The sequence below is a fragment of the Oncorhynchus mykiss genome, chromosome 17, assembly GCF_057628025.1.
Source record: "Oncorhynchus mykiss isolate SJ-2025 chromosome 17, ASM5762802v1, whole genome shotgun sequence".
NCBI classification, from domain to species: Eukaryota; Metazoa; Chordata; class Actinopteri; order Salmoniformes; family Salmonidae; genus Oncorhynchus; species Oncorhynchus mykiss.
Window position 1 is genome coordinate 72,241,835 of NC_143038.1, and position 24,505 is coordinate 72,266,339.

At 44.2% G+C, this 24,505-nt stretch overlaps 2 protein-coding genes across 2 annotated transcripts in view; both read right to left on the minus strand.

The window, feature by feature from the left end:
- Positions 1 to 24,505, minus strand: part of LOC110494809 (glutamate receptor-interacting protein 2-like) — a 182,387-nt gene that overhangs the window by 18,796 nt on the left and 139,086 nt on the right. Inside the window, exons 17-20 of the mRNA XM_036948442.2 lie at positions 23,476 to 23,620; positions 20,086 to 20,225; positions 16,765 to 16,953; positions 15,714 to 15,870 (exon numbers count right to left, since the gene is read on the minus strand). Coding sequence (XP_036804337.2) covers positions 15,714 to 15,870; positions 16,765 to 16,953; positions 20,086 to 20,225; positions 23,476 to 23,620 — 631 coding nt within the window. The remainder of the gene's footprint in view (positions 1 to 15,713; positions 15,871 to 16,764; positions 16,954 to 20,085; positions 20,226 to 23,475; positions 23,621 to 24,505) is intronic.
- Positions 17,205 to 19,851, minus strand: LOC149976495 (uncharacterized). The gene has a single exon (XM_090206489.1). It carries the CDS (start codon positions 18,443 to 18,445, stop codon positions 17,741 to 17,743), a length of 705 nt encoding a protein of 234 aa, XP_090062615.1. The 5' UTR covers positions 18,446 to 19,851; the 3' UTR covers positions 17,205 to 17,740.

Genomic DNA, 24,505 nt, shown 5'->3' on the forward strand with positions numbered 1-24,505 from the left:
AACACTACAATTAGCTCATCGGTACAATTAGCTCATCATTACCATTTGCTCATCATTACCATTAGCTCATCACTACCATTATCTCATGGTTACCATTAGCTTATCGTTACCATTAGCTCATCACTACCATTAGCTCATCGTCACCATTAGCTCATCATTACCATTTGCTCATCATTACCATTAGCTCATCACTACCATTAGCTCATCACTACCATTAGCTCATCGTTACCATTAGTTCACTACAATTAGCTCATCGTTGCTATTAGCTCATCATTACTATTTGCTCATCGTTACCATTAGCTCCTCGTTGCCATTAGCTCACTACCATTAGCTCATCATTAACATTAGCTCATCACTGCAACTAGCTCATCGGTACAATTAGCTCATCATTACCATTTGCTCATCGTTACCATTAGCTCATCACTACCATTAGCTCATCACTACCATTAGCTCATCGTTACCATTAGTTCACTACAATTAGCTCATCGTTACTATTAGCTCATCATTACTATTTGCTCATCGTTACCATTAGCTCCTCGTTGCCATTAGCTCACTACCATTAGCTCATCTTTACCATTAGCTCATCACTGCAACTAGCTCATCACTACAACTAGCTCATCGTTACCATTAGCTCATCACTACCATTAGCTCATTGTTACCATTAGCTCATCATTACCATTAGCTCATCACTACCATTATCTCATCGTTACCATTAGCTCATCGTTACCATTAGCTCATCATTACCATTAGCTCATTGTTACCATTAGCTCATCACTACCATTAGCTCATCGTTACCATTAGCTCATCGTTACCATTAGCTCATCGTTACCATTAGCTCATTGTTACCATTAGCTCATTGTTACCATTAGCTCATCATTACCATTAGCTCATCACTACAGTTAGCTCATCACTACAGTTAGCTCATCATTACCATTAGCTCATCATTACCATTAGCTCATCACTACAGTTAGCTCATCGTTACCATTAGCTCATCGTTACCATTAGCTCATCGTTACCATTAGCTCATTGTTACCATTAGCTCATCGTTACCATTAGCTCATCACTACCATTAGCTCATCACTACCATTAGCTCATCGTTACCATTAGCTCATCGTTACCATTAGCTCATCGCTACCATTAGCTCATCGTTACCATTAGCTCATCGTTACCATTAGCGTCCATGTACCAGCTAACATAGCAGCCGTCGTTAATATTAGTTGAACGTTGTTGGTACTGACAAGAGAAAGTACATTGAGGCATGAATGGAGGAAAAGGGAACACACTGATGAATACTGAACAAAATGTGTGGGATGACTAAACTGAATCTCTCTAAACGCTCAACACCCATTGGATATGGCAGTAAACGCTCAACACCCATTGGATATGGCAGTAAACGCTCAACACCCATTGGATATGGCAGTAAACGCTCAACACCCATTGGATATGGCAGTAAACGCTCAACACCCATTGGATATGGCAGTAAACGCTCAACACCCATTGGATATGGCAGTAAACGCTCAACACCCATTGGATATGGCAGTAACCCTAACCCTAACCCTAACCCTAACGTCGGCAAAAAAAGCTCATTTAAATTGATGCCAGCAGCACAGTTACAGTCACCAACGTTCTGGATAACATGAAAACAGCCTAACCAGCTCTGCCAGGGGGAGTAAAATGGTCAGCGTGAGCTGTTCTCTCATTTGTGTCTGGAAGTCGCTAGCAAGCTAGGTAACATTAGCCAGTTAGCTTGGGTGCTTGACTGCCGTTGTGAGGCCAGAACGCTCGGATGAACCCTACTCCTCGGCCAGAGCATCCAGTGTGCTCTCTGAACGCTCGGATGAACCCTACTCCTCGGCCAGAGCATCCAGTGTGCTCTCTGAACGCTCGGATGAACCCTACTCCTCGGCCAGAGCGTCCAGTGTGCTCTCTGAACGCTCGGATGAACCCTACTCCTCGGCCAGAGCATCCAGTGTGCTCTCTGAACGCTCGGATGAACCCTACTCCTCGGCCAGAGCGTCCAGTGTGCTCTCTGAACGCTCGGATGAACCCTACTCCTCGGCCAGAGCATCCAGTGTGCTCTCTGAACGCTCGGATGAACCCTACTCCTCGGCCAGAGCGTCCAGTGTGCTCTCTGAACGCTCGGATGAACCCTACTCCTCGGCCAGAGCGTCCAGTGTGCTCTCTGAACGCTCGGATGAACCCTACTCCTCGGCCAGAGCGTCCAGTGTGCTCTCTGAACGCTCGGATGAACCCTACTCCTCGGCCAGAGCGTCCAGTGTGCTCTCTGAACGCTCGGATGAACCCTACTCCTCGGCCAGAGCATCCAGTGTGCTCTCTGAACGCTCGGATGAACCCTACTCCTCGGCCAGAGCGTCCAGTGTGCTCTCTGAACGCTCGGATGAACCCTACTCCTCGGCCAGAGCATCCAGTGTGCTCTCTGAACGCTCGGATGAACCCTACTCCTCGGCCAGAGCATCCAGTGTGCTCTCTGAACGCTCGGATGAACCCTACTCCTCGGCCAGAGCGTCCAGTGTGCGCTCTGAACGCTCAGAGAGCAAAACGCTCTGAATTTGACAAATGCCCAGAGGGCACTCTGAATGCACTCTGGCACTCCAGATTGAATTTCGAACACACCCCAAGTTAGCGGATAAGTGGATTGATGCAGGTTATTACAAGAAGCCATGCTGTGGCTGTCCTGTCAGTTTGATTCAAGACGGCAGGACTGAAACATGTTGGAGGATAAGGAAGCAATACGTTCAAGAGCTCCTCCTGGTTCTCCTCCTGGTTCTCCTCCTGGTTTTCCTCCTGGTTCTACAATAATATTATTATTAGTATTTCATACTCAGTGGCCTTGTGGTTAGAGTGTCCTCCCCGAGACTTACCATTAGCTCATTACTACCATTATCTCATCATTACCATTAGCTCATCGTTACCATTAGCTCAACACTACAATTAGCTCATCGGTACAATTAGCTCATCATTACCATTTGCTCATCATTACCATTAGCTCATCACTACCATTATCTCATGGTTACCATTAGCTTATCGTTACCATTAGCTCATCACTACCATTAGCTCATCGTCACCATTAGCTCATCATTACCATTTGCTCATCATTACCATTAGCTCATCACTACCATTAGCTCATCACTACCATTAGCTCATCGTTACCATTAGTTCACTACAATTAGCTCATCGTTGCTATTAGCTCATCATTACTATTTGCTCATCGTTACCATTAGCTCCTCGTTGCCATTAGCTCACTACCATTAGCTCATCATTAACATTAGCTCATCACTGCAACTAGCTCATCGGTACAATTAGCTCATCATTACCATTTGCTCATCGTTACCATTAGCTCATCACTACCATTAGCTCATCACTACCATTAGCTCATCGTTACCATTAGTTCACTACAATTAGCTCATCGTTACTATTAGCTCATCATTACTATTTGCTCATCGTTACCATTAGCTCCTCGTTGCCATTAGCTCACTACCATTAGCTCATCTTTACCATTAGCTCATCACTGCAACTAGCTCATCACTACAACTAGCTCATCGTTACCATTAGCTCATCACTACCATTAGCTCATTGTTACCATTAGCTCATCATTACCATTAGCTCATCACTACCATTATCTCATCGTTACCATTAGCTCATCGTTACCATTAGCTCATCATTACCATTAGCTCATTGTTACCATTAGCTCATCACTACCATTAGCTCATCGTTACCATTAGCTCATCGTTACCATTAGCTCATAACTACCATTAGCTCATTGTTACCATTAGCTCATCATTACCATTAGCTCATCACTACAGTTAGCTCATCACTACAGTTAGCTCATCATTACCATTAGCTCATCATTACCATTAGCTCATCACTACAGTTAGCTCATCGTTACCATTAGCTCATCGTTACCATTAGCTCATCGTTACCATTAGCTCATTGTTACCATTAGCTCATCGTTACCATTAGCTCATCACTACCATTAGCTCATCACTACCATTAGCTCATCGTTACCATTAGCTCATCGTTACCATTAGCTCATCGCTACCATTAGCTCATCGTTACCATTAGCTCATCGTTACCATTAGCGTCCATGTACCAGCTAACATAGCAGCCGTCGTTAATATTAGTTGAACGTTGTTGGTACTGACAAGAGAAAGTACATTGAGGCATGAATGGAGGAAAAGGGAACACACTGATGAATACTGAACAAAATGTGTGGGATGACTAAACTGAATCTGTGACACGAGGGTTATATAATTCAACAACATGTTATATAACTCTGACTGAATCACAGGCATCATGTGTGACAGTTGAAGAGTGCTCCCTGGCAGTCACAGGTCTAGGCAGAACCACAGCAGGCTGCTGAGGGGAGGACGGCTCACAGTAATGACTGGAACGGAGTCAGTGGAACGGCATCAAACACATGGAAACCAGGTGTTTGATGTGTTCCTTACCATTCCATTTACTCCGTTCCAGACATTATTAAGTGCTGATTAAGGTGCCGCCTGTGGTGGAAACATTAGCCATACTCTGGTAAACCTATAGTCTATGTTAATGCCGATTTGGACATATTTGTATAAAAGACAGAACATACAGAGCTCCGTATACGTTTGTGTAAATATATTAAATATGAATGTATTGGATGACATATTAGGTAGGCACCTTTATGATTTATCTTAACCTGATTGAGATAAATTCCTTTGTTCTTATTAATGTAGTTTTTAGCTCCCCCTCTTGCTCATTCATTGTACTGTGGTAAGTGTGTTAGTGATAGGATAGGATAAAAGGCAGGAAGTTGGGCCTTCGAGGGAAGAGGGGAGTCCTAGCTAGACACGGGAGCCGTATAATCTTGACACTACAGACATACAGTACAGTATATATGTCAAGTAATCTATGATCTAAGTTGATTAGAGAATCATTTTTTTGTTTGATATAAGAAGAATAAACCTTTTTGTTGAAACCATCTCCCTGGATCTTATTGAATGTTTTTGGCTGTTTAGGAACTTCGAATGTGGACATTATGCGTCCCAAACAATCCCGTTTTAGGTTTGGGCAGTGGCTATGGTCAGTTGGTAAGGAAGCCACTACTACATTTTATGTAGCACTGTATCACGAGGGACAGTTGATGCATGAAATAAGAGCAGTTATTAAACAGTGCTAGCTGGTAGTTAAAGGTCCAGGTACTGGAGAAGCAGGGTAGTATAGGTTGAAATAGGCTTGTCAAGATTCCCAGAATCAAAAGGGGAAAAAGCAGGAAATCTAGATTTGTCCAATCAGGATTTTTTTTTAAACTTAAACTTAATTTTGCAACCCTAACCCCTAACCCTTAACCCTAACCCCTAACCCTAACCCTAACCCCTAATCCTAACCCTAACCCCTAATCCTAACCCTAACCCTAATCCTAACCCTAACCCCTAAATATATTTAACATGCTACTTACATACTACTCACATACCACTAACTAACAAACTACTTACTAACATACTACTAACTCACTAACATGCTACTCACATACTACTAACTCACTTACATACTACTAACTAACATGCTACACACATACTACTAACATACTACTTACATACTACTAGCATACCACTAACATGCTACTAACATACCACTAACATACTACTTACATATTACTCACATGCTACTAGCATACCGCTAACATACTACTTACATACTACTAGCATACCACTAACATACCACTAACATACCACTAACATACTACTTACATATTACTCACATGCTACTAGTATACACTAACATACAACTTACACATTACTCACCTGCTACTAACATACCACTAACATACTACTAACATACTACTTACATAATACTAGCATGCCACTAACATGCTACTAACATACCACTAACATACTACTAACATACAACTTAAATACTACTCACATACTACTAACTCACTAACATACCACTAACATGCTACTAACATAATACTTACATATTACTAGTATACCACTAACATGCTACTAACATAATACTTACATATTACTAGTATACCACTAACATGCTACTAGCATACCACTATCATGCTACTAACATACGACTCACATACTACTCACACACTACTCACATACTACTCACCTACTACTCACATTCCTTTAGCATACTACTCCCATACTACAAACTAACATAATATTTACATACTACTAAATAAAACTATTAACATACTACTGACATACATTTAACATGCTACTTACATACTACTCACATACCACTAACTAACAAACTACTAACTAACATACTACTAACTCACTAACATGCTACTCACATACTACTAACTCACTTACATACTACTACCTAAAATACTACTAACTCACTAACATGCTACTCACATACTACTAACTCACTTACATACTACTACCTAAAATACTACTAACTCACTAACATGCTACTCACATACTACTAACATACTACTTACATACTACTAGCATACCACTAACATGCTACTTTCATATTACTCACATGCTACTAGCATACCACTAACATGCTACTAACATACCACTAACATACTACTAACATACTACCTACATACTTCTAGCATACCACTAACATGCTACTAACATTCCACTAACATACTACTTAGAATGCATGCCAACAGATTGCAGACTAAGTAGTACACAAGAGTAGATATGGGGATGGAGCCATAGAGGAAGTGCTAAGGGGAGGCTGACACTCATAAATCACACACTCCACCACTGATTTAGTGGTGATGACATCACAAGCACTCTCTGGGGCACTGCACATAAGGCTAAAAGCAATGAAACTATATCAGGCCGACCCAGGGGTGAAAGAAAGGTGGTACAATCCGATATGGCATCCCAGCAAAATAAATAGTGGGGGTAAAACATGAGCCTATCAAAGTCAATGCAACATGACCAATAAACTAAATCAGGCCGACCCAGGGGTGAAAGTAAGGTGGTATAATCGGGTACGGCTTCCCAGCCAAATAAATAGTGGGGATAAAACATGAGCCTGTCGAAGCTAAGCTTTCCCTAAAGTAAATTTAATTAAATTACCAACATTATGTAGCCCAATTAGCTTACTCCTGTCTATACATACATAAATAACATCAAAATAGGCTAGTACACCAGAAAGAAAGATTTGTTGAATAAAGATGAATTTGTTGAAGCTGTGGATTGTTTTAAATCACGTAGGCTACAGACGGAAGGACCCGCTACTTCGGCGGCCAAATGCCATATAGATGATAGTTGAGTTGCGCTTGTCAGTGAAAAGAAGAGACCCTTGCCAGGCGTATCACAATATTTAATAATACAATTGCGGAAAAACAGTTTGGAAAGCAAATGGCTATTGCTGTAAAAAAAAAAAAAAAAAAAAAAATCTGTCCAATTAGCCTATCTTATTGGCCTATCTTATTGGCCTATCTTATTGGCCTATCTTAATTGGCCTTTCTTATTGGCCTATCTTATTGGCCTGTCTTATTGGCCTATCTTATTGGCCTGTCTTATTGGCCTATCTTATTGGCCTGTCTTATTGGCCTATCTTATTGGCCTGTCTTATTGGCCTATCTTATTGGCCTGTCTTATTGGCCTATCTTATTGGCCTTTCTTATTGGCCTATCTTATTGGCCTGTCTTATTGGCCTATCTTATTGGCCTGTCTTATTGGCCTATCTTATTGGCCTATCTTATTGGCCTTTCTTATTGGCCTATCTTATTGGCCTTTCTTATTGGCCTATCTTATTGGCCTTTCTTATTGGCCTATCTTATTGGCCTGTCCAATTAGCCTATCTTATTGGCCTGTCTTATTGGCCTATCTTATTGGCCTTTCTTATTGGCCTATCTTATTGGCCTGTCCAATTAGCCTATCTTATTGGCCTGTCTTATTGGCCTTTCTTATTGGCCTGTCTTATTGGCCTATCTTATTGGCCTTTCTTATTGGCCTATCTTATTGGCCTGTCTTATTGGCCTATCTTATTGGCCTATCTTATTGGCCTGTCTTATTGGCCTATCTTATTGGCCTGTCTTATTGGCCTATCTTATTGGCCTTTCTTATTGGCCTATCTTATTGGCCTATCTTATTGGCCTGTCTTATTGGCCTGTCTTATTGGCCTATCTTATTGGCCTGTCTTATTGGCCTATCTTATTGGCCTGTCTTATTGGCCTATCTTATTGGCCTTTCTTATTGGCCTATCTTATTGGCCTTTCTTATTGGCCTATCTTATTGGCCTTTCTTATTAGCCTATCTTATTGGCCTGTCTTATTGGCCTATCTTATTGGCCTGTCTTATTGGCCTATCTTATTGGCCTTTCTTATTGGCCTATCTTATTGGCCTTTCTTATGGGCACCAGCGGAGAACATCGGCCATATCCCTGGTGAGTGTACATATTCACTGTCCTTGTCCTTTGGTCTGTACCACTTTTGTTTGTTTTTGGACAATGATTTCCTCCTCCAGGTCAGATGGAGGTCATATGGGATTTGTGTCTCCCCTTTTTGTAGGCCGATTTTATATGGATACTACAACATAGATTATATATGGATACTACAACATAGATTATATATGGATACTACAACATAGATTTTATATGGATACTACAACATAGATTTTATATGGATACTACAACATAGATTTTATATGGATACTACAACATAGATTTAATATAGATACTACAACAGATTATATATGGATACTACAACAGATTTTATATGGATACTACAACATAGATTTTATATGGATACTACAACATAGATTATATATGGATACTACAACATAGATTTTATATGGATACTACAACATAGATTTTATATGGATACTACAACATAGATTTTATATGGATACTACAACATAGATTTAATATAGATACTACAACAGATTATATATGGATACTACAACAGATTTTATATGGATACTACAACATAGATTTTATATGGATACTACAACAGATTATATATGGATACTACAACAGATTTTATATGGATACTACAACATAGATTTTATATGGATACTACAACAGATTATATATGGATACTACAACAGATTTTATATGGATACTACAACATAGATTTTATATAGATACTACAACAGATTGTATATGGATACTACAACAGATTTTATATGGATACTACAACATAGATTTTATATAGATACTACAACAGATTATATATGGATACTACAACAGATTTTATATGGATACTACAACATAGATTTTATATGGATACTACAACATAGATTTTATTGATCTGTTTGTCAGTGTCAGCAGAGTAGGCTGTCCTGTAAATTTCCTAGTATTAAAAAAAGATTCCGCCAATGTCTCCATTCATATTAAAGGGAAGTAGAATTGCATGAAATGTGTTTATAAAAGGCCAACAAGAAATGTAGGCTGATAGAGTTAGGCCTAGGCTACGGGCCTATGTTAGCGGTGAGCGGGTCAGCTGTTTGTTTCTCCAGCGGGTCAGCTATTTGTTCACCCGTACCCGACCACAATTGCTACTAATCCATCCGGGAAAGCATTTCTGTGCAAAATGTCCAAATAACATCAGTTTGACTGGTTGTAAGGAAAAAAAAGATTTCAGATTGGCTACGATGCATATTTTATGTGATTGAAATACTATCAGCTTTTATAATGAAGACAGAACCTCTACAGATGGTATCTAATTGAGCATTGCATTCTCTCAAGATGCAGAAATAAATCATATTTTGGCACTCCTGTTACCAAGTCCAAATTCTGTCTACATTTAGGTGTATCATTTTACTGCAAGAAACGCTTAATTCTGCAGGAGTTGATATTAAGGCTATGTGAAAAGGTTATAGACCTACAGTCATCGTCCAGACTTCAGTTTCCATTTAACCCATCTAAACAGTAGCCGACAGTTCCCTTGACGTGCCATAGGTCTATTTTGAAGTCTGGTCTTGTGACTGTGGAATTTGTATAGCAGCGCCTCACAATCATCACCACACACAACATAGTTCCTGTCATCCTGTTTGACCACTTCACCAAATATTTTCAATTCTCCTTCCGCAGCTTTTGTCTTATTGAGTTAAACTCCGACAATGTACTTTTTTGCCTCCGTGGACTGATGTAAAAAAAAATGTGCCAGTTCCCCAAAAAATAAGTCGATTGTAGCTGTGTAGGCTATTTGGTGCGCGTGTGCAGTTAAGCCCTGAAGTTTAGGTTCATGCACTAAAACCCGACTAAGATAGCCTAAAATAATGAAAGAAAAACCTCAACGTAGCCTATAGATATAAATTGCACAAGAATGATACATTTATTGGATTTGTTTTTTAGGGTATTCTCTTTATTCAACCCGTCGCAACACAATATTTAAAGACCTTTAAACTCGTCCGCCGTGCGGATATAACCGTGGGGACTACGTGTTACGAGTCAACCCCTGCATCACTACTCTACACCACACTGAACAGTCTTGTTTTGCGAACAGTGATTGAGTTAGGCCTAGACAATAACTATTCAATCTACTCACAGTATGAATAGTAGGCTATCTTACATTACAAGTCTGTAAAATGCGAGTTTGCATGTGATTTCTCCCTGAAGGTGAGTGACAGACATCTTTGTTGAAGCCTCCATCGCTCAGTGATCATTGGAGGATGATGACATTCTATTTAACGTAACATGGGATGGCAGTTACAGTTCCTGACTCATGAATCACTCAAGATGTTTAGTGATGATGTCATCACAAGCGGCTCTGAGCTCACACAGCTAGAGGCAAAAAAACAGACATGCCCTTTTGTGGCTCTGTGAACCCTTTGCTGTGTGAACCCATTGCTGTGTGAACCCATTGCTGTGTGAACCCCTTGCTGTGTGAACCCATTGCTGTGTGAACCCATTGCTGTGTGAACCCCTTTGCTGTGTGAACCCATTGCTGTGTGAACCCCTTGCTGTGTGAACCCCTTGCTGTGTGAACCCATTGCTGTGTGAACCCATTGCTGTGTGAACCCATTGCTGTGTGAACCCCTTGCTGTGTGAACCCATTGCTGTGTGAACCCCTTGCTGTGTGAACCCATTGCTGTGTGAACCCATTGCTGTGTGAACCCATTGCTGTGTGAACCCATTGCTGTGTGAACCCATTGCTGTGTGAACCCTTTGCTGTGTGAACCCTTTGCTGTGTGAACCCATTGCTGTGTGAACCCATTGCTGTGTGAACCCATTGCTGTGTGAACCCATTGCTGTGTGAACCCTTTGCTGTGTGAACCCTTTGCTGTGTGAACCCATTGCTGTGTGAACCCATTGCTGTGTGAACCCATTGCTGTGTGAACCCATTGCTGTGTGAACCAATTGCTGTGTGAACCCATTGCTGTGTGAACCCCTTGCTGTGTGAACCCCTTGCTGTGTGAACCCATTGCTGTGTGAACCCATTGCTGTGTGAACCCATTGCTGTGTGAACCCCTTGCTGTGTGAACCCCTTGCTGTGTGAACCCATTGCTGTGTGAACCCCTTGCTGTGTGAACCCATTGCTGTGTGAACCCATTGCTGTGTGAACCCATTGCTGTGTGAACCCCTTGCTGTGTGAACCCATTGCTGTGTGAACCCCTTGCTGTGTGAACCCCTTGCTGTGTGAACCCATTGCTGTGTGAACCCATTGCTGTGTGAACCCATTGCTGTGTGAACCCATTGCTGTGTGAACCCATTGCTGTGTGAACCCATTGCTGTGTGAACCCATTGCTATGTGAACCCTTTGCTGTGTGAACCCCTTGCTGTGTGAACCCATTGCTGTGTGAACCCATTGCTGTGTGAACCCATTGCTGTGTGAACCCATTGCTGTGTGAACCCCTTTGCTGTGTGAACCCATTGCTGTGTGAACCCATTGCTGTGTGAACCCCTTTGCTGTGTGAACCCATTGCTGTGTGAACCCCTTGCTGTGTGAACCCATTGCTGTGTGAACCCATTGCTGTGTGAACCCCTTGCTGTGTGAACCCCTTGCTGTGTGAACCCATTGCTGTGTGAACCCATTGCTGTGTGAACCCATTGCTGTGTGAACCCATTGCTGTGTGAACCCCTTGCTGTGTGAACCCATTGCTGTGTGAACCCATTGCTGTGTGAACCCCTTGCTGTGTGAACCCATTGCTGTGTGAACCCATTGCTGTGTGAACCCATTGCTGTGTGAACCCCTTGCTGTGTGAACCCATTGCTGTGTGAACTCATTGCTGTGTGAACCCATTGCTGTGTGAACCCCTTGCTGTGTGAACCCATTGCTGTGTGAACCCATTGCTGTGTGAACCCCTTGCTGTGTGAACCCCTTTGCTGTGTGAACCCCTTGCTGTGTGAACCCATTGCTGTGTGAACCCCTTGCTGTGTGAACCCATTGCTGTGTGAACCCCTTGCTGTGTGAACCCATTGCTGTGTGAACCCCTTGCTGTGTGAACCCATTGCTGTGTGAACCCATTGCTGTGTGAACCCATTGCTGTGTGAACCCATTGCTGTGTGAACCCATTGCTGTGTGAAAAGAAAAGCTGCACACTATCAGAAACAATAGTTCTACATTTCATAAATACCACCATTTCGACAGCAAGCTGCCTTCGTTAGAGTTTAAAAGCTGTGAACCCAGCTGTGCTGTCACGAGGGTTGCACAGCACAAACCCCTGTCTATAAATTATAAAAAATAATAGTTCAGTTGTTGCAACCTGCAAAGTTTCGGTATGATCATGAGGTTCCCATTGTAGCAACCTACAAAGACCGGATACTGTTATGGTGCCTGTCATTGTTCTAACTGTTCAAGTACCTGTCATTGTTCTAACTGTTCAAGTACCTGCCATTGTTCTAACTGTTCAAGTACCTGTCATTGTTCTAACTGTTCAAGTACCTGCCATTGTTGTAACTGTTCAAGTACCTGCCTTTGTTGTAACTGTTCAAGTACCTGTCATTGTTGTAACTGTTCAAGTACCTGTCATTGTTCTAACTGTTCAAGTACCTGCCATTGTTGTAACTGTTCAAGTACCTGCCATTGTTGTAACTGTTCAAGTACCTGCCTTTGTTGTAACTGTTCAAGTACCTGTCATTGTTGTAACTGTTCAAGTACCTGTCATTGTTCTAACTGTTCAAGTACCTGCCATTGTTGTAACTGTTCAAGTACCTGCCATTGTTGTAACTGTTCAAGTACCTGCCATTGTTAACTGTTCAAGTACCTGCCATTGTTGTAACTGTTCAAGTACCTGCCATTGTTGTAACTATTCAAGTACCTGCCATTGTTCTAACTGTTCAAGTACCTGTCATTGTTCTAACTGTTCAAGTACCTGCCATTGTTCTAACTGTTCAAGTACCTGCCATTCTTCTAACTGTTCAAGTACCTGTCATTGTTCTAACTGTTCAAGTACCTGGAATTGTTCTAACTGTTCAAGTACCTGTCATTGTTCTAACTGTTCAAGTACCTGTCATTGTTGTAACTGTTCAATTACCTGTCATTGTTGTAGCTGTTCAAGTACCTGCCATTGTTGTAACTGTTCAAGTACCTGCCATTGTTGTAACTGTTCAAGTACCTGCCATTGTTCTAACTGTTCAAGTACCTGCCATTGTTGTAACTGTTCAAGTACCTGCCTTTGTTGTAACTGTTCAAGTACCTGTCATTGTTGTAACTGTTCAAGTACCTGTCATTGTTCTAACTGTTCAAGTACCTGCCATTGTTGTAACTGTTCAAGTACCTGCCATTGTTGTAACTGTTCAAGTACCTGCCATTGTTAACTGTTCAAGTACCTGCCATTGTTGTAACTGTTCAAGTACCTGACATTGTTGTAACTATTCAAGTACCTGCCATTGTTCTAACTGTTCAAGTACCTGCCATTGTTGTAACTGTTCAAGTACCTGCCATTGTTGTAACTGTTCAAGTACCTGCCATTGTTCTAACTATTCAAGTACCTGCCATTGTTCTAACTGTTCAAGTACCTGCCATTGTTGTAACTGTTCAAGTACCTGCCATTGTTCTAACTGTTCAAGTACCTGTCATTGTTATAACTGTTCTAGTACCTGCCATTGTTGTAACTGTTCAAGTACCTGCCATTGTTCTAACTGTTCAAGTACCTGTCATTGTTATAACTGTTCAAGTACCTGCCATTGTTATAACTGTTCAAGTACCTGTCATTGTTATAACTGTTCTAGTACCTGCCATTGTTGTAACTGTTCAAGTACCTGCCATTGTTCTAACTGTTCAAGTACCTGTCATTGTTATAACTGTTCTAGTACCTGCCATTGTTACAACCTGCAAAACTTCCGGCAATTTTACTAGAATTCCGAGGTTTTCTAGAAATCCCGGTTGGCATATTCCAGATTTATTTCCAGATTTTCCTCCTGATTCCAGCATTCTTCTAACCAGGATGTCTGGAAAACCTGGGAATGTTCGGGGGAAACGCACAGAGGATTTTTTTGCAACCGTAGTAGCAACCTGTAAAGCCCTCTCTCTTCTATGTGGCCTCTCTCCTCAGTGAGTGTTACTCTGAAGGCTTATATGAGACGTACAGCACATAGCACCTACAGGTCCTGCACCCTCTACAGTGTTCACAGTGAGACAGTATACAAGGAGGGGTGAGACGTTTGGCATGAGGCTCCTAAAATGTACACCGTGCAGGTGGTCTCCACAGTGAGACAGTATACAAGGAGGGGTGAGACGTTTGGCATGAGGTCTCCACAGTGAGACAGTATACAAGGAGGGGTGAGACGTTTGGCATGAGGTCTCAACAGTGAGACAGTATACAAAGAGGGGTGAGACGTTTGGCATGAGGTCTCCACAGTGAGACAGTATACAAGGAGGGGTGAGACGTTTGGCATGAGGCTTGAGGGGTGTCCAAAAATGTACACCGTGCAGGTGGTCTCCAGAAGTGAGACAGTATACAAGGAGGGGTGAGACGTTTGGCATGAGGTCTCCACAGTGAGAGAGTATACAAGGAGGGGTGAGATGTTTGGCATGAGGTCTCCACAGTGAGACAGTATACAAGGAGGGGTGAGACGTTTGGCATGAGGTCTCCACAGTGAGACAGTATACAAGGAGGGGTGAGACGTTTGGCATGAGGCTTGAGGGGTGTCCAAAAATTTACACCGTGCAGGTGGTCTCCAGAAGTGAGACAGTATACAAGGAGGGGTGAGACGTTTGGCATGAGGTCTCCACAGTGAGAGAGTATACAAGGAGGGGTGAGATGTTTGGCATGAGGTCTCCACAGTGAGACAGTATACAAGGAGGGGTGAGACGTTTGGCATGAGGTCTCCACAGTGAGACAGTATACAACGAGGGGTGCGATGTTTTGCATGAGGTCTCGACAGTTAGACAGTATACAAGGAGGGGTGAGATGTTTGGCATGAGGTCTCCACAAGTGAGACAGTATACAAGGAGGGGTGAGATGTTTGGCATGAGGTCTCCACAGTGAGACAGTATACAAGGAGGGGTGAGACGTTTGGCATGAGGTCTCCACAGTGAGACAGTATACAAGGAGGGGTGAGATGTTTGGCATGAGGTCTCCACAGTGAGACAGTATACAAGGAGGGGTGAGATGTTTGGCATGAGGTCTCCACAGTGAGACAGTATACAAGGAGGGGTGAGACGTTTGGCATGAGGTCTCCACAGTGAGACAGTATACAAGGAGGGGTGAGATGTTTTGCATGAGGTCTCCACAGTGAGACAGTATACAAGGAGGGGTGAGATGTTTGGCATGAGGTCTCCACAATGAGACAGTATACAAAGAGGGGTGAGATGTTTGGCATGAGGTCTCCACAGTGAGTCTTACCCTGACGGTTTGTCCCAGTCGTCTTCACTGAAGCCCCCGTCACTGAAAGGGTAGTTGTTACTACGGCGGCCCGGGGGTGGGGGGCTGGTCCTCTGCCTGGCACTCCTCCACTCATGGGGGTGCAGGGCGATGCCTGCTGCCTGGGGGTTGTAGGGACCTGCGGAAGGGGTGTTGGTGGAGGTGAGGGTGGGAAGTGAGGGAGAAAGGGGGTTAGGTAGAATAAAAAGGTAGAATAAAAATGATCATTTCGAGTGACACGTCCATTACAATCACTTGTGTACAAACCTATTGGGCTGGAAGAACCATGACAAAGTGTTGGATAAGGACACATAAACTATATCACCATAGATATATCAACTATAGAACCATAGACATATCAACTATAGAACCATAGATTACATGAACTAAATAACCATAGATTACATCAACTATAGAACCATAGATTATATCAACTGTAGAACCATAGATTATATCAACTATAGAACCATAGATTATATCAACTATAGAACCATAGATTATATCAACTATAGAACCATAGACATATCAACTATAACACCATAGACATATCAACTATAGAACCATAGATTATATCAACTATAGAACCATAGATTATATCAACTATAGAACCATAGATTATATCAACTATAGAACCATAGATTATATCAACTATAGAACCATAGATTATATCAACGATAGAACCATAGATTATATCAACGATAGAACCATAGATTATATCAACTATAGAACCAAAGATTATATCAACTATAGAACCATAGACAATATCAACTATAGAACCATAGACAATATCAACTATAGAACCATAGATATATCAATTATAGAACCATAGATTATATCAACTATAGAACCATAGATTATATCAACTATAACAACATGGAGTCTATGCTGCTCTGTGGTGTCAAACCTTGGATGTCTTAGCCAGCATCGATGCTGGAGACGTCCCAGGACATGGTGATACACCAAGCATAGACCTATCATTAACTCTAACCACAACCCTAACCCTGGTCCCACCATGTCTACCACTAGTCTTTACCTTGGCTTCCGTAGCCCGCGTCGATGCCGGATCCGTCCCAGGACTCCATGGTAGAGTCCACACTGGGTATGGTGGTGGAGTAGATCTCTGACAGCTTGTTGGTCTTCTGAGAGTCTGTCATGTCCGACACGTCCTCCGTGTCACTCAAATCATTCTCCATCTCTCCATCCTTCTTCTTCTCGTCTGCCACTATAAGGAGGAAGTAGAGGAGCATCTGTTCAGGGTCTCTGCGTGTTGTCGGGGCACATGGCCTATGTTTAACAGGAGTGTGCTATGTAGGGAATAGGGTGCCATAGGTCTCTGGCCTAAAGTAGTGTACTATGTAGGGAATGGGGTCTAAAGTAGTGCACTATGTAGGGAATAGGGTGCCATATGGCTCTGGTCTAAAATAGTGTATGATGTAGGGAATAGGGTCTAAAGTAGTGCACTATGTAGGGAATAGGGTGCCATAGGGCTCTGGTCTAAAGTGGTGCACTATGTAGGGAATAGGGTTCTGGTCTAAAGTAGTGCACTATGTAGGGAATAGGGTTCTATAGGGCTCTGGTCTAAAGTGTAGGGAATAGGGTCTAAAGTAGAGTACTATGTAGGGAATAGGGTGCGATTTGGGACTCTGATAAGTAGCAAACTATGTTCTCATACAAGACGTCGAAGGGTGGGAGGAAAATATCAAACCTGGGTCAAATATGTATATGTCAAATACACAGTACATTATGTACTCAAATACACAGTACATTTTGATCTCAAATACACAGTACATTATGAGTTTCAAATACACAGTACATTATGAGTTTCAAATACACAGTACATTATTGATCTCAAATACACAGTACATTATGAGTTTCAAATACACAGTACATTATTGATCTCAAATACACAGTACATTGATCTCAAATACACAGTACATTATGAATCTAAATACACAGTACATTATTGATCTCAAATACGCAGTACCCTGCTCCGCTCGTGGCTCCGCCAACTACGGTGGCGCCTCTGGTGCGGGGATCATCGTCGGGGACTCCGGACCGTAGATCGTCGTCGGGGACTCCGGACCGTAGATCGTCGTCGGGGACTCCGGACCGTAGATCGTCGTCGGGGACTCCTGACCGTGGATCGCCTCAGAAGGCTCCGGACTGGGAACCGCCACTGGAGACTCCGATCCATGGATCATCACTGGAGGCTTCGGGCCATGGATCATCACTGGAGGCTCCGGGCCATGGATCATCACTGGAGGCTCCGGGCCATGGATCATCACTGGAGGCTTCGGGCCATGGATCATCACTGGAGGCTCCGGGCCATGGATCATCACTGGAGGCTCCGGGCCATGGATCATCACTGGAGGCTCCGGGCCATGGATCATCACTGGAGGCTCCGGGCCATGGATCATCACTGGAGGCTCCGGGCCATGGATCATCACTGGAGGCTCCGGGCCATGGATCATCACTGGAGGCTTCGGGCCATGGATCATCACTGGAGGCTCCGGGCCATGGATCATCACTGGAGGCTCCGGGCCATGGATCATCACTGGAGGCTCCGGGCCATGGATCATCACTGGAGGCTCCGGGCCATGGATCATCACTGGAGGCTCTGGGCCATGGATCATCACTGGAGGCTTCGGGCCATGGATCATCACTGGAGGCTTTGTGCCATGGATCATCACTGGAGGCTTCGTGCCATGGATCATCACTGGAGGCTTCGTGCGTGGAGAAAGCACAGGACGTACCAGGCTGGAGACACGCACTGGAGGCTGGGTGCATGGAGCTGGCACAGGACGCACTGGTCTGTGAAGGCGCACTGGAGACACAGTATGTATGGCCGGCGCAGGATATACTGGGCCGTGGAGGTGCACTGGTGGTCTGGAGTGTAGAGCTGGCACAACGCGTCCTGGACAAAGGACCACCTTCGCGCGGAAAGTGCGGGGAGCTGGCACAGGACGCACTGGGATGTGAAGGCACACCGGAGATACAGCGCGTAGAGCCGGCGCAGGATCTCCTGGACTGAGGAGGCGTACTGGAGACCAGGCACGCTGAGCTGGCACCACCCGTCCTGGACAGATGCCCACTTTCGCACGGCAAGTGCGGGGAGCTGGCACAGAACGCACCGGGCTGTGGATGCGCACTGGAGACACAGTGCGTATCACTGCAAAACATGGTGGTCACACGCTCCCCACGGTGAGTACGGGGAGTTGGCTCTGGTACCAACCCTGGTTCCACCAACCACCCCGTGTGCCCCACCCCAAAAGATTTTTGGGGCTGCCTCTCGGGCTTCCGTCGTGGTCGCGAACCCCAGGGTCGTCGTTGTTCCTCCCTTGCTGCCTCTGTCTGCTTCCATGGCAGGCTCTTGTCTCCTGCCATGATCTCCTCCCACGTCCAGGAAGTCCTCCACTCCCTTGTCTCCCGTGCCCAGGATCCCTGCTCCTCCTGGCCACGCTGCTTGGTCCGTTTGTGGTGGGATCTTCTGTTACGACCGTCGTTGGCAGGATCGGACCAAGGTAGGCGTACATTTTAATTTATTAAATGAACACCGAAAAAACAACAAACACAAAACGAAACGTAACGTCTAGTAGGGCTAAACAGCACACCACCAAAAACAAGATCCCACAACATACAGGTGGAAAAAGGCTGCCTAAGTATCATCCCCAATCAGAGACAACGATAGAGAGCTGCTGCTGATTGGGAACCATACCAGGCCAATAAAGAAATAGAAAACATAGATTGCCCACCGTAGTCACACCATGACCTACCAAATAGAGAATTAAAAGGATCTCTAAGGTCAAGGCGTGACAACCTTTTGTTGTACATAATGATGTTTTGCTGGTTTTATGGGGAGGAAAACCTTAGAACCACATAAACCTCTTAAACCTGTTATAGGATTCTCTAAGACAACAAGCAGTATGTATCTGAGCTGAAGCCTGGACAGAGGAGGTAGAGATCCCAGAGCAGCAGTACAGCATCAGAGGGAAGCTACCAGCCAAACTCTGTAGCAAACTCACACAGCCTGCCTGGTTTCATCTAGTTGTTAGTATGTTTAAATGTCAAACTACAAATGGCTGGTTATGTCTCAGATGTCTGTCCTCTAGCGGCTCCCCTGATATCCTTGGGAAAGGGAAACATACGCCTGAGTTGGGTAGGTGCAGACTGACACCTAAGGAAGACAGAAACATATTGACAACTCTACAACACATACAGTACATCTGTTTCTTCAGTCCCATGTTGTGGTTACTGCACTCTTTCTGCTTTCTCTTTGGGGTCTAGGCCCGGGTAACTGTAAAATATTTGATTGATTTGATTTGAAACTTGATTGATTGATTTTCTGAACACATACTGTCGACCTGTTTCTTGATCTTGAGTGTGACCGTCTCCCCGGCCATCTGTAGCAGGTGAATGGCCTCGCTGAGCGGCTTGCCCTTCAGACTGACACTGTTGATAGCCAGAATACGGTCTCCCACATGGATCGCTCCGGTCCTACAGAGAAAGACGACAGGCCCCGTTTACACCTGACGGCAGTAATATGCCAGTACTCCATGGAATATAATAATGGCTGAGAAATAAGATGTGTCATTATAAGATAAACATAAGAGATAGATGAGAGAGAAAATCTAAATTTAAGCTAATTTAGATTTTCCATGATTCCTGCTTAACCCAGCCAACACATAGAACATGTTTAAAAACACGAGATATTTATATAACAGCAGTAGAAATGCATAACAGGTGAACCCAATTGGTCTGAAACAACAACAAAGTGTTACCCCGGCCACTTGCTGTGGTAAACATCCGAGTGGTGGAGCTGGAGAAATACAACCACTCTAAAATGCATAGACAGAGCAATGGATGCAATGGGCCCACCATCCAGGAGATCAACATGATAGAATGTTTAGAAGTAATAGTGTTTGTTTGCATTGACTTTGTTTACAGACACTGGAGAAAATCAAGCTTATATTTTTGGGTTCTGATGGGGTACGACAGTTGAACTGAGCTCATGAGGTATTTATAAGGTATATATATTCTTAAAGAATCAATGGGTATATATGATTAATTTAACATTCCAAAAAATTGATTTAAGCCCCTTTAAAGTTAACTAAAAAGTCACATTTTGATATCATAGGAATTAAAACAAATACTACAGCCTACCAAAATGATCTCAAATACTTTTCAGTGTTTGATTGATCCTGTCTGGAAAGCAATGATGGGTGGGGTTTGCACTTTTGGGACTATTCTATCAGTTCCATTGCACCAGAGAAACTCAATCAAGCAAAGCTTTCAAATAGAAGGTTTAGTTAATAAATTAGAAGAAGAGGTGTGGTACATGGTCAATTTACTACGGCTAAGGGTCTAAGGGGTTTGGTTAGCTAAACTAGCTAGACTGTTTGTTTGGTTACCAAGGCAACAACAGTGAATTCCCGAAAGTATTCAGACCCCTTCCCTATTTCCACATTTTGTTACATCACAGACTTATTCTAAAATTGATTAATTTATATTTGTTACATTTGTTTCTAATCTACACACAATACCCATAATGACAAAGCTAAAACAGGTTTTTAGACATTTTTGCAAATTTATATTTAAAATAAATAAATACCTTATTTACATAAGTATTCAGACCCTTTGCTATGAGACTCGAAATTGAACTCAGGTGCATCCTGTTTCCATTGATCATCCTTGAGATGTTTCTACAAGTTGATTGGAGTTCAGGGACTGGGAGAATAGTCAGGATCGAGGAAAAGATAAACGGTGAAAAGTACCGAGAGATCCATGATGAAAACCTGCTCCAGAGCACTCAGGACCTCAGACTGGGGCGAAGGTTCACCTTCCAACAGAACAACGACCCTAAGCACACAGCCAGGACAACGCAGGAGTGGCTTCTTGACAAGTCTCTGAATGTCCTTGAGTGTCCCAGCCAGAGCCCGGACTTGAACCCGATCGAACATCTCTGGAGAGATCTGAAAATAGCTGTGCAGCAACACTCCCCATCCAACCTGACAGAGCTTGAGAGGATCTGCAGAGAAGAATGGGAGAAACTCCCCAAATACAGGTGTGACAAACTTGTAGCATCATACCCAAGAAGACACGAGGCTGTAATCGTTGCACAAGGTGCTTCAACAAAGTACTGAGTAAAAGGTCTGAATACTTATGTACATTTTATATAAAATAAAAATTAAAACAGTTTTTGCTTTGTCATTATGGGGTATTGTGTGTTGATTGATGAGGGACCACACTCTATGCATTCTATTTTCCATAGAATGCAAAGCCCCTTATTGATTAGAGGGGGAGAGGGGGGAGAGAGGGGGAGATAGGAGAGATTGGGCAGAGAGAGAGGGGAGAGAGGAGAAACATTAGGCAGAGTGAGAGGGGGAGAGAGGAGAAACATTAGGCAGAGTGAGAGGGGGAGAGAGGAGAGAGATGGGGGAGAGAAAGAGAAAGGGGGAGAGAGAGAGAGAGACTGGGCAGAGAGAGAGGGGGAGAGAGGAGAGAGATGGGAGAAAGATTGGGCAGAGAGAGATGGGGAGAGAGATTGGAGAGAGAGAGGGGGAGAGAGGAGAGAGATTGGGCAGAGAGAGGGGGGGAGAGGGGAGAGAGAGGGGGCCAGAGGAGAGAGAGAGAGGGGGAGAGATTGAAGGAGATTGGAGAGACAGAGGGGGAGAGGGGGGAGACAGGAGGGTTAGAGGGGTAGAGTGGAGAGAGATTGGGCAGAGGGAGAGGGGAGAGAGAGGGGAGAGAGAAGAGAGATTGGGCACAGAGAGAGGGGGAGAGAGGGGAGAGAGGGGGCCAGAGGAGAGAGAGAGAGGGAGAGAGATTGAGAGAGATTGGAGAGACAGAGGGGGAGAGGGGGGAGACAGGAGAGTTAGAGGGGTAGAGTGGAGAGAGATTGGGCAGAGAGAGAGGGGGAGAGGGGAGAGAGAGGGGTGAGAGAAGAGCGATTGGGCACAGAGAGAGGGGGAGAGAGGAGAGAGAGGGGGCCAGAGGAGAGAGAGAAAGGGAGAGAGATTGAGAGAGAGAGAGAGAGAGAGAGCGAGAGAGAGAGAGAGAGAGAGAGAGAGAGGAAGAGAGGAGAGAGATTGGAGAGACAGAGGGGGAGAGGGGGGAGACAGGAGAGTTAGAGGGGTAGAGTGGAGAGAGAGAGGGCAAGAGAGGAGAGAGAGAAGCGAGAGCGAGAGGCAGAGGGAGAGAGAGGAGAGAGAGAGAGAGAGAGAGGGGGAGAGGGAGAGAGAGGAGAGAGAGAGAGGGGGAGAGGGCCCCTGAACGTGGGGCTAGTGCCCCCTCCTGCCCTTACCGACACAGGCTCTCCTCACATCCTCCCTACTCGACCCTTTTCTGAAAATACTTTGGAGAAAAAGGTGTGAAGAGTACCAGGGCCGACAAGGATAGACGGGTTGGCTCTAGCCCCACGGTCAGGGGCCTTTGTGGGGTAGGCCAGATGCCTGGGTCCCTGGGTCTAGAGTACCTGTCTGGAACTAGTGGGTCTCAGCCAGGCCCTTCTTCGTGAGGCCAAAAATAACGATGACATTCACTCTGTTCTCTTGTTCCCTGCCCTTCTCCCTTTCCCCTTTCCCCATATCCCCTGTCCCTCTTTTGTCTCGCCTCTGAACCAGCCTCCTCTTGGCCGGAAGGGTAGGGGAAGGAGATACAGAAGGGCTAGGACAGGTTGGCTCTAACCCCACAGTCAGGGGCCCTGGAAAAAAAAACATTGGCCAGGGCAGCCAGGTTCCAGTCTCACCTTTCAGCCAGGCCCCGCTTGGTGAGGCCAGAGATGACGATGGGGTCAAAGGGCTCCTCTGTGCCTGAGATGGTGATCCCCAGCGGGCCTCCATATCTCTTCAGCTCTACCGTGTAGATGATTAAACCAGACGTCTCCTGTTCATCTAGAAGGGGGGAGGGAGAGAGAGAGGGTGGGAGGGGGGGGGGGACCATTAGAGAAAGAGAGAGACAGAGGAAGGAAGGTATGTCTTCAGGGCATAACATAACTAAACCTTAAAGCAACATGGATAATAATTCAGTTCCCTAAACATCTCAAACATCCACAATGCACTGGCATTCAACTTGAAAAATGACTGAAGGATGAGAAATTATATTCACTTTCCCTAAGATACATGCATAGAGGAATTAACATTGACTGTGATGGTCTCCCCTTTGCTGCTATAACAGCCTCCACTCTTCTGGAAAATGTTTTCCACTAGATGTTGGACATTGCTGCTATAACAGCCTCCACTCTTCTAGGAAGGCTTTCCACTAGATGTTGGAACATTGCTGCTATAACAGCCTCCACTCTTCTAGGAAGGCTTTCCACTAGATGTTGGACATTGCTGCTATAACAGCCTCCACTCTTCTAGGAAGGCTTTCCACTAGATGTTGGACATTGCTGCTATAACGGCCTCCACTCTTCTAGGAAGGCTTTCCACTAGATGTTGGAACATTGCTGCTATAACAGCCTCCATTCCTCTGGGAAGGCTTTCCACTAGATGTTGGAACATTGCTGCTATAACAGCCTCCACTCTTCTAGGAAGGCTTTCCACTAGATGTTGGAACATTGCTGCTATAACAGCCTCCACTCTTCTAGGAAGGCTTTCCACTAGATGTTGGAACATTGCTGCTATAACAGCCTCCATTCCTCTGGGAAGGCTTTCCACTAGATGTTGGAACATTGCTGCTATAACAGCCTCCATTCCTCTGGGAAGGCTTTCCACTAGATGTAGGAACATTGCTGCTATAACAGCCTCCACTCTTCTGGAAAATGTTTTCCACTAGAT

What these genes read in the sequence shown, in the direction of transcription:
- LOC149976495 (XM_090206489.1), bottom strand. Translation starts at nt 18,445, where the DNA reads ATGATCCATGGCACGAAGCCTCCAGTGATGATCCATGGCACAAAGCCT.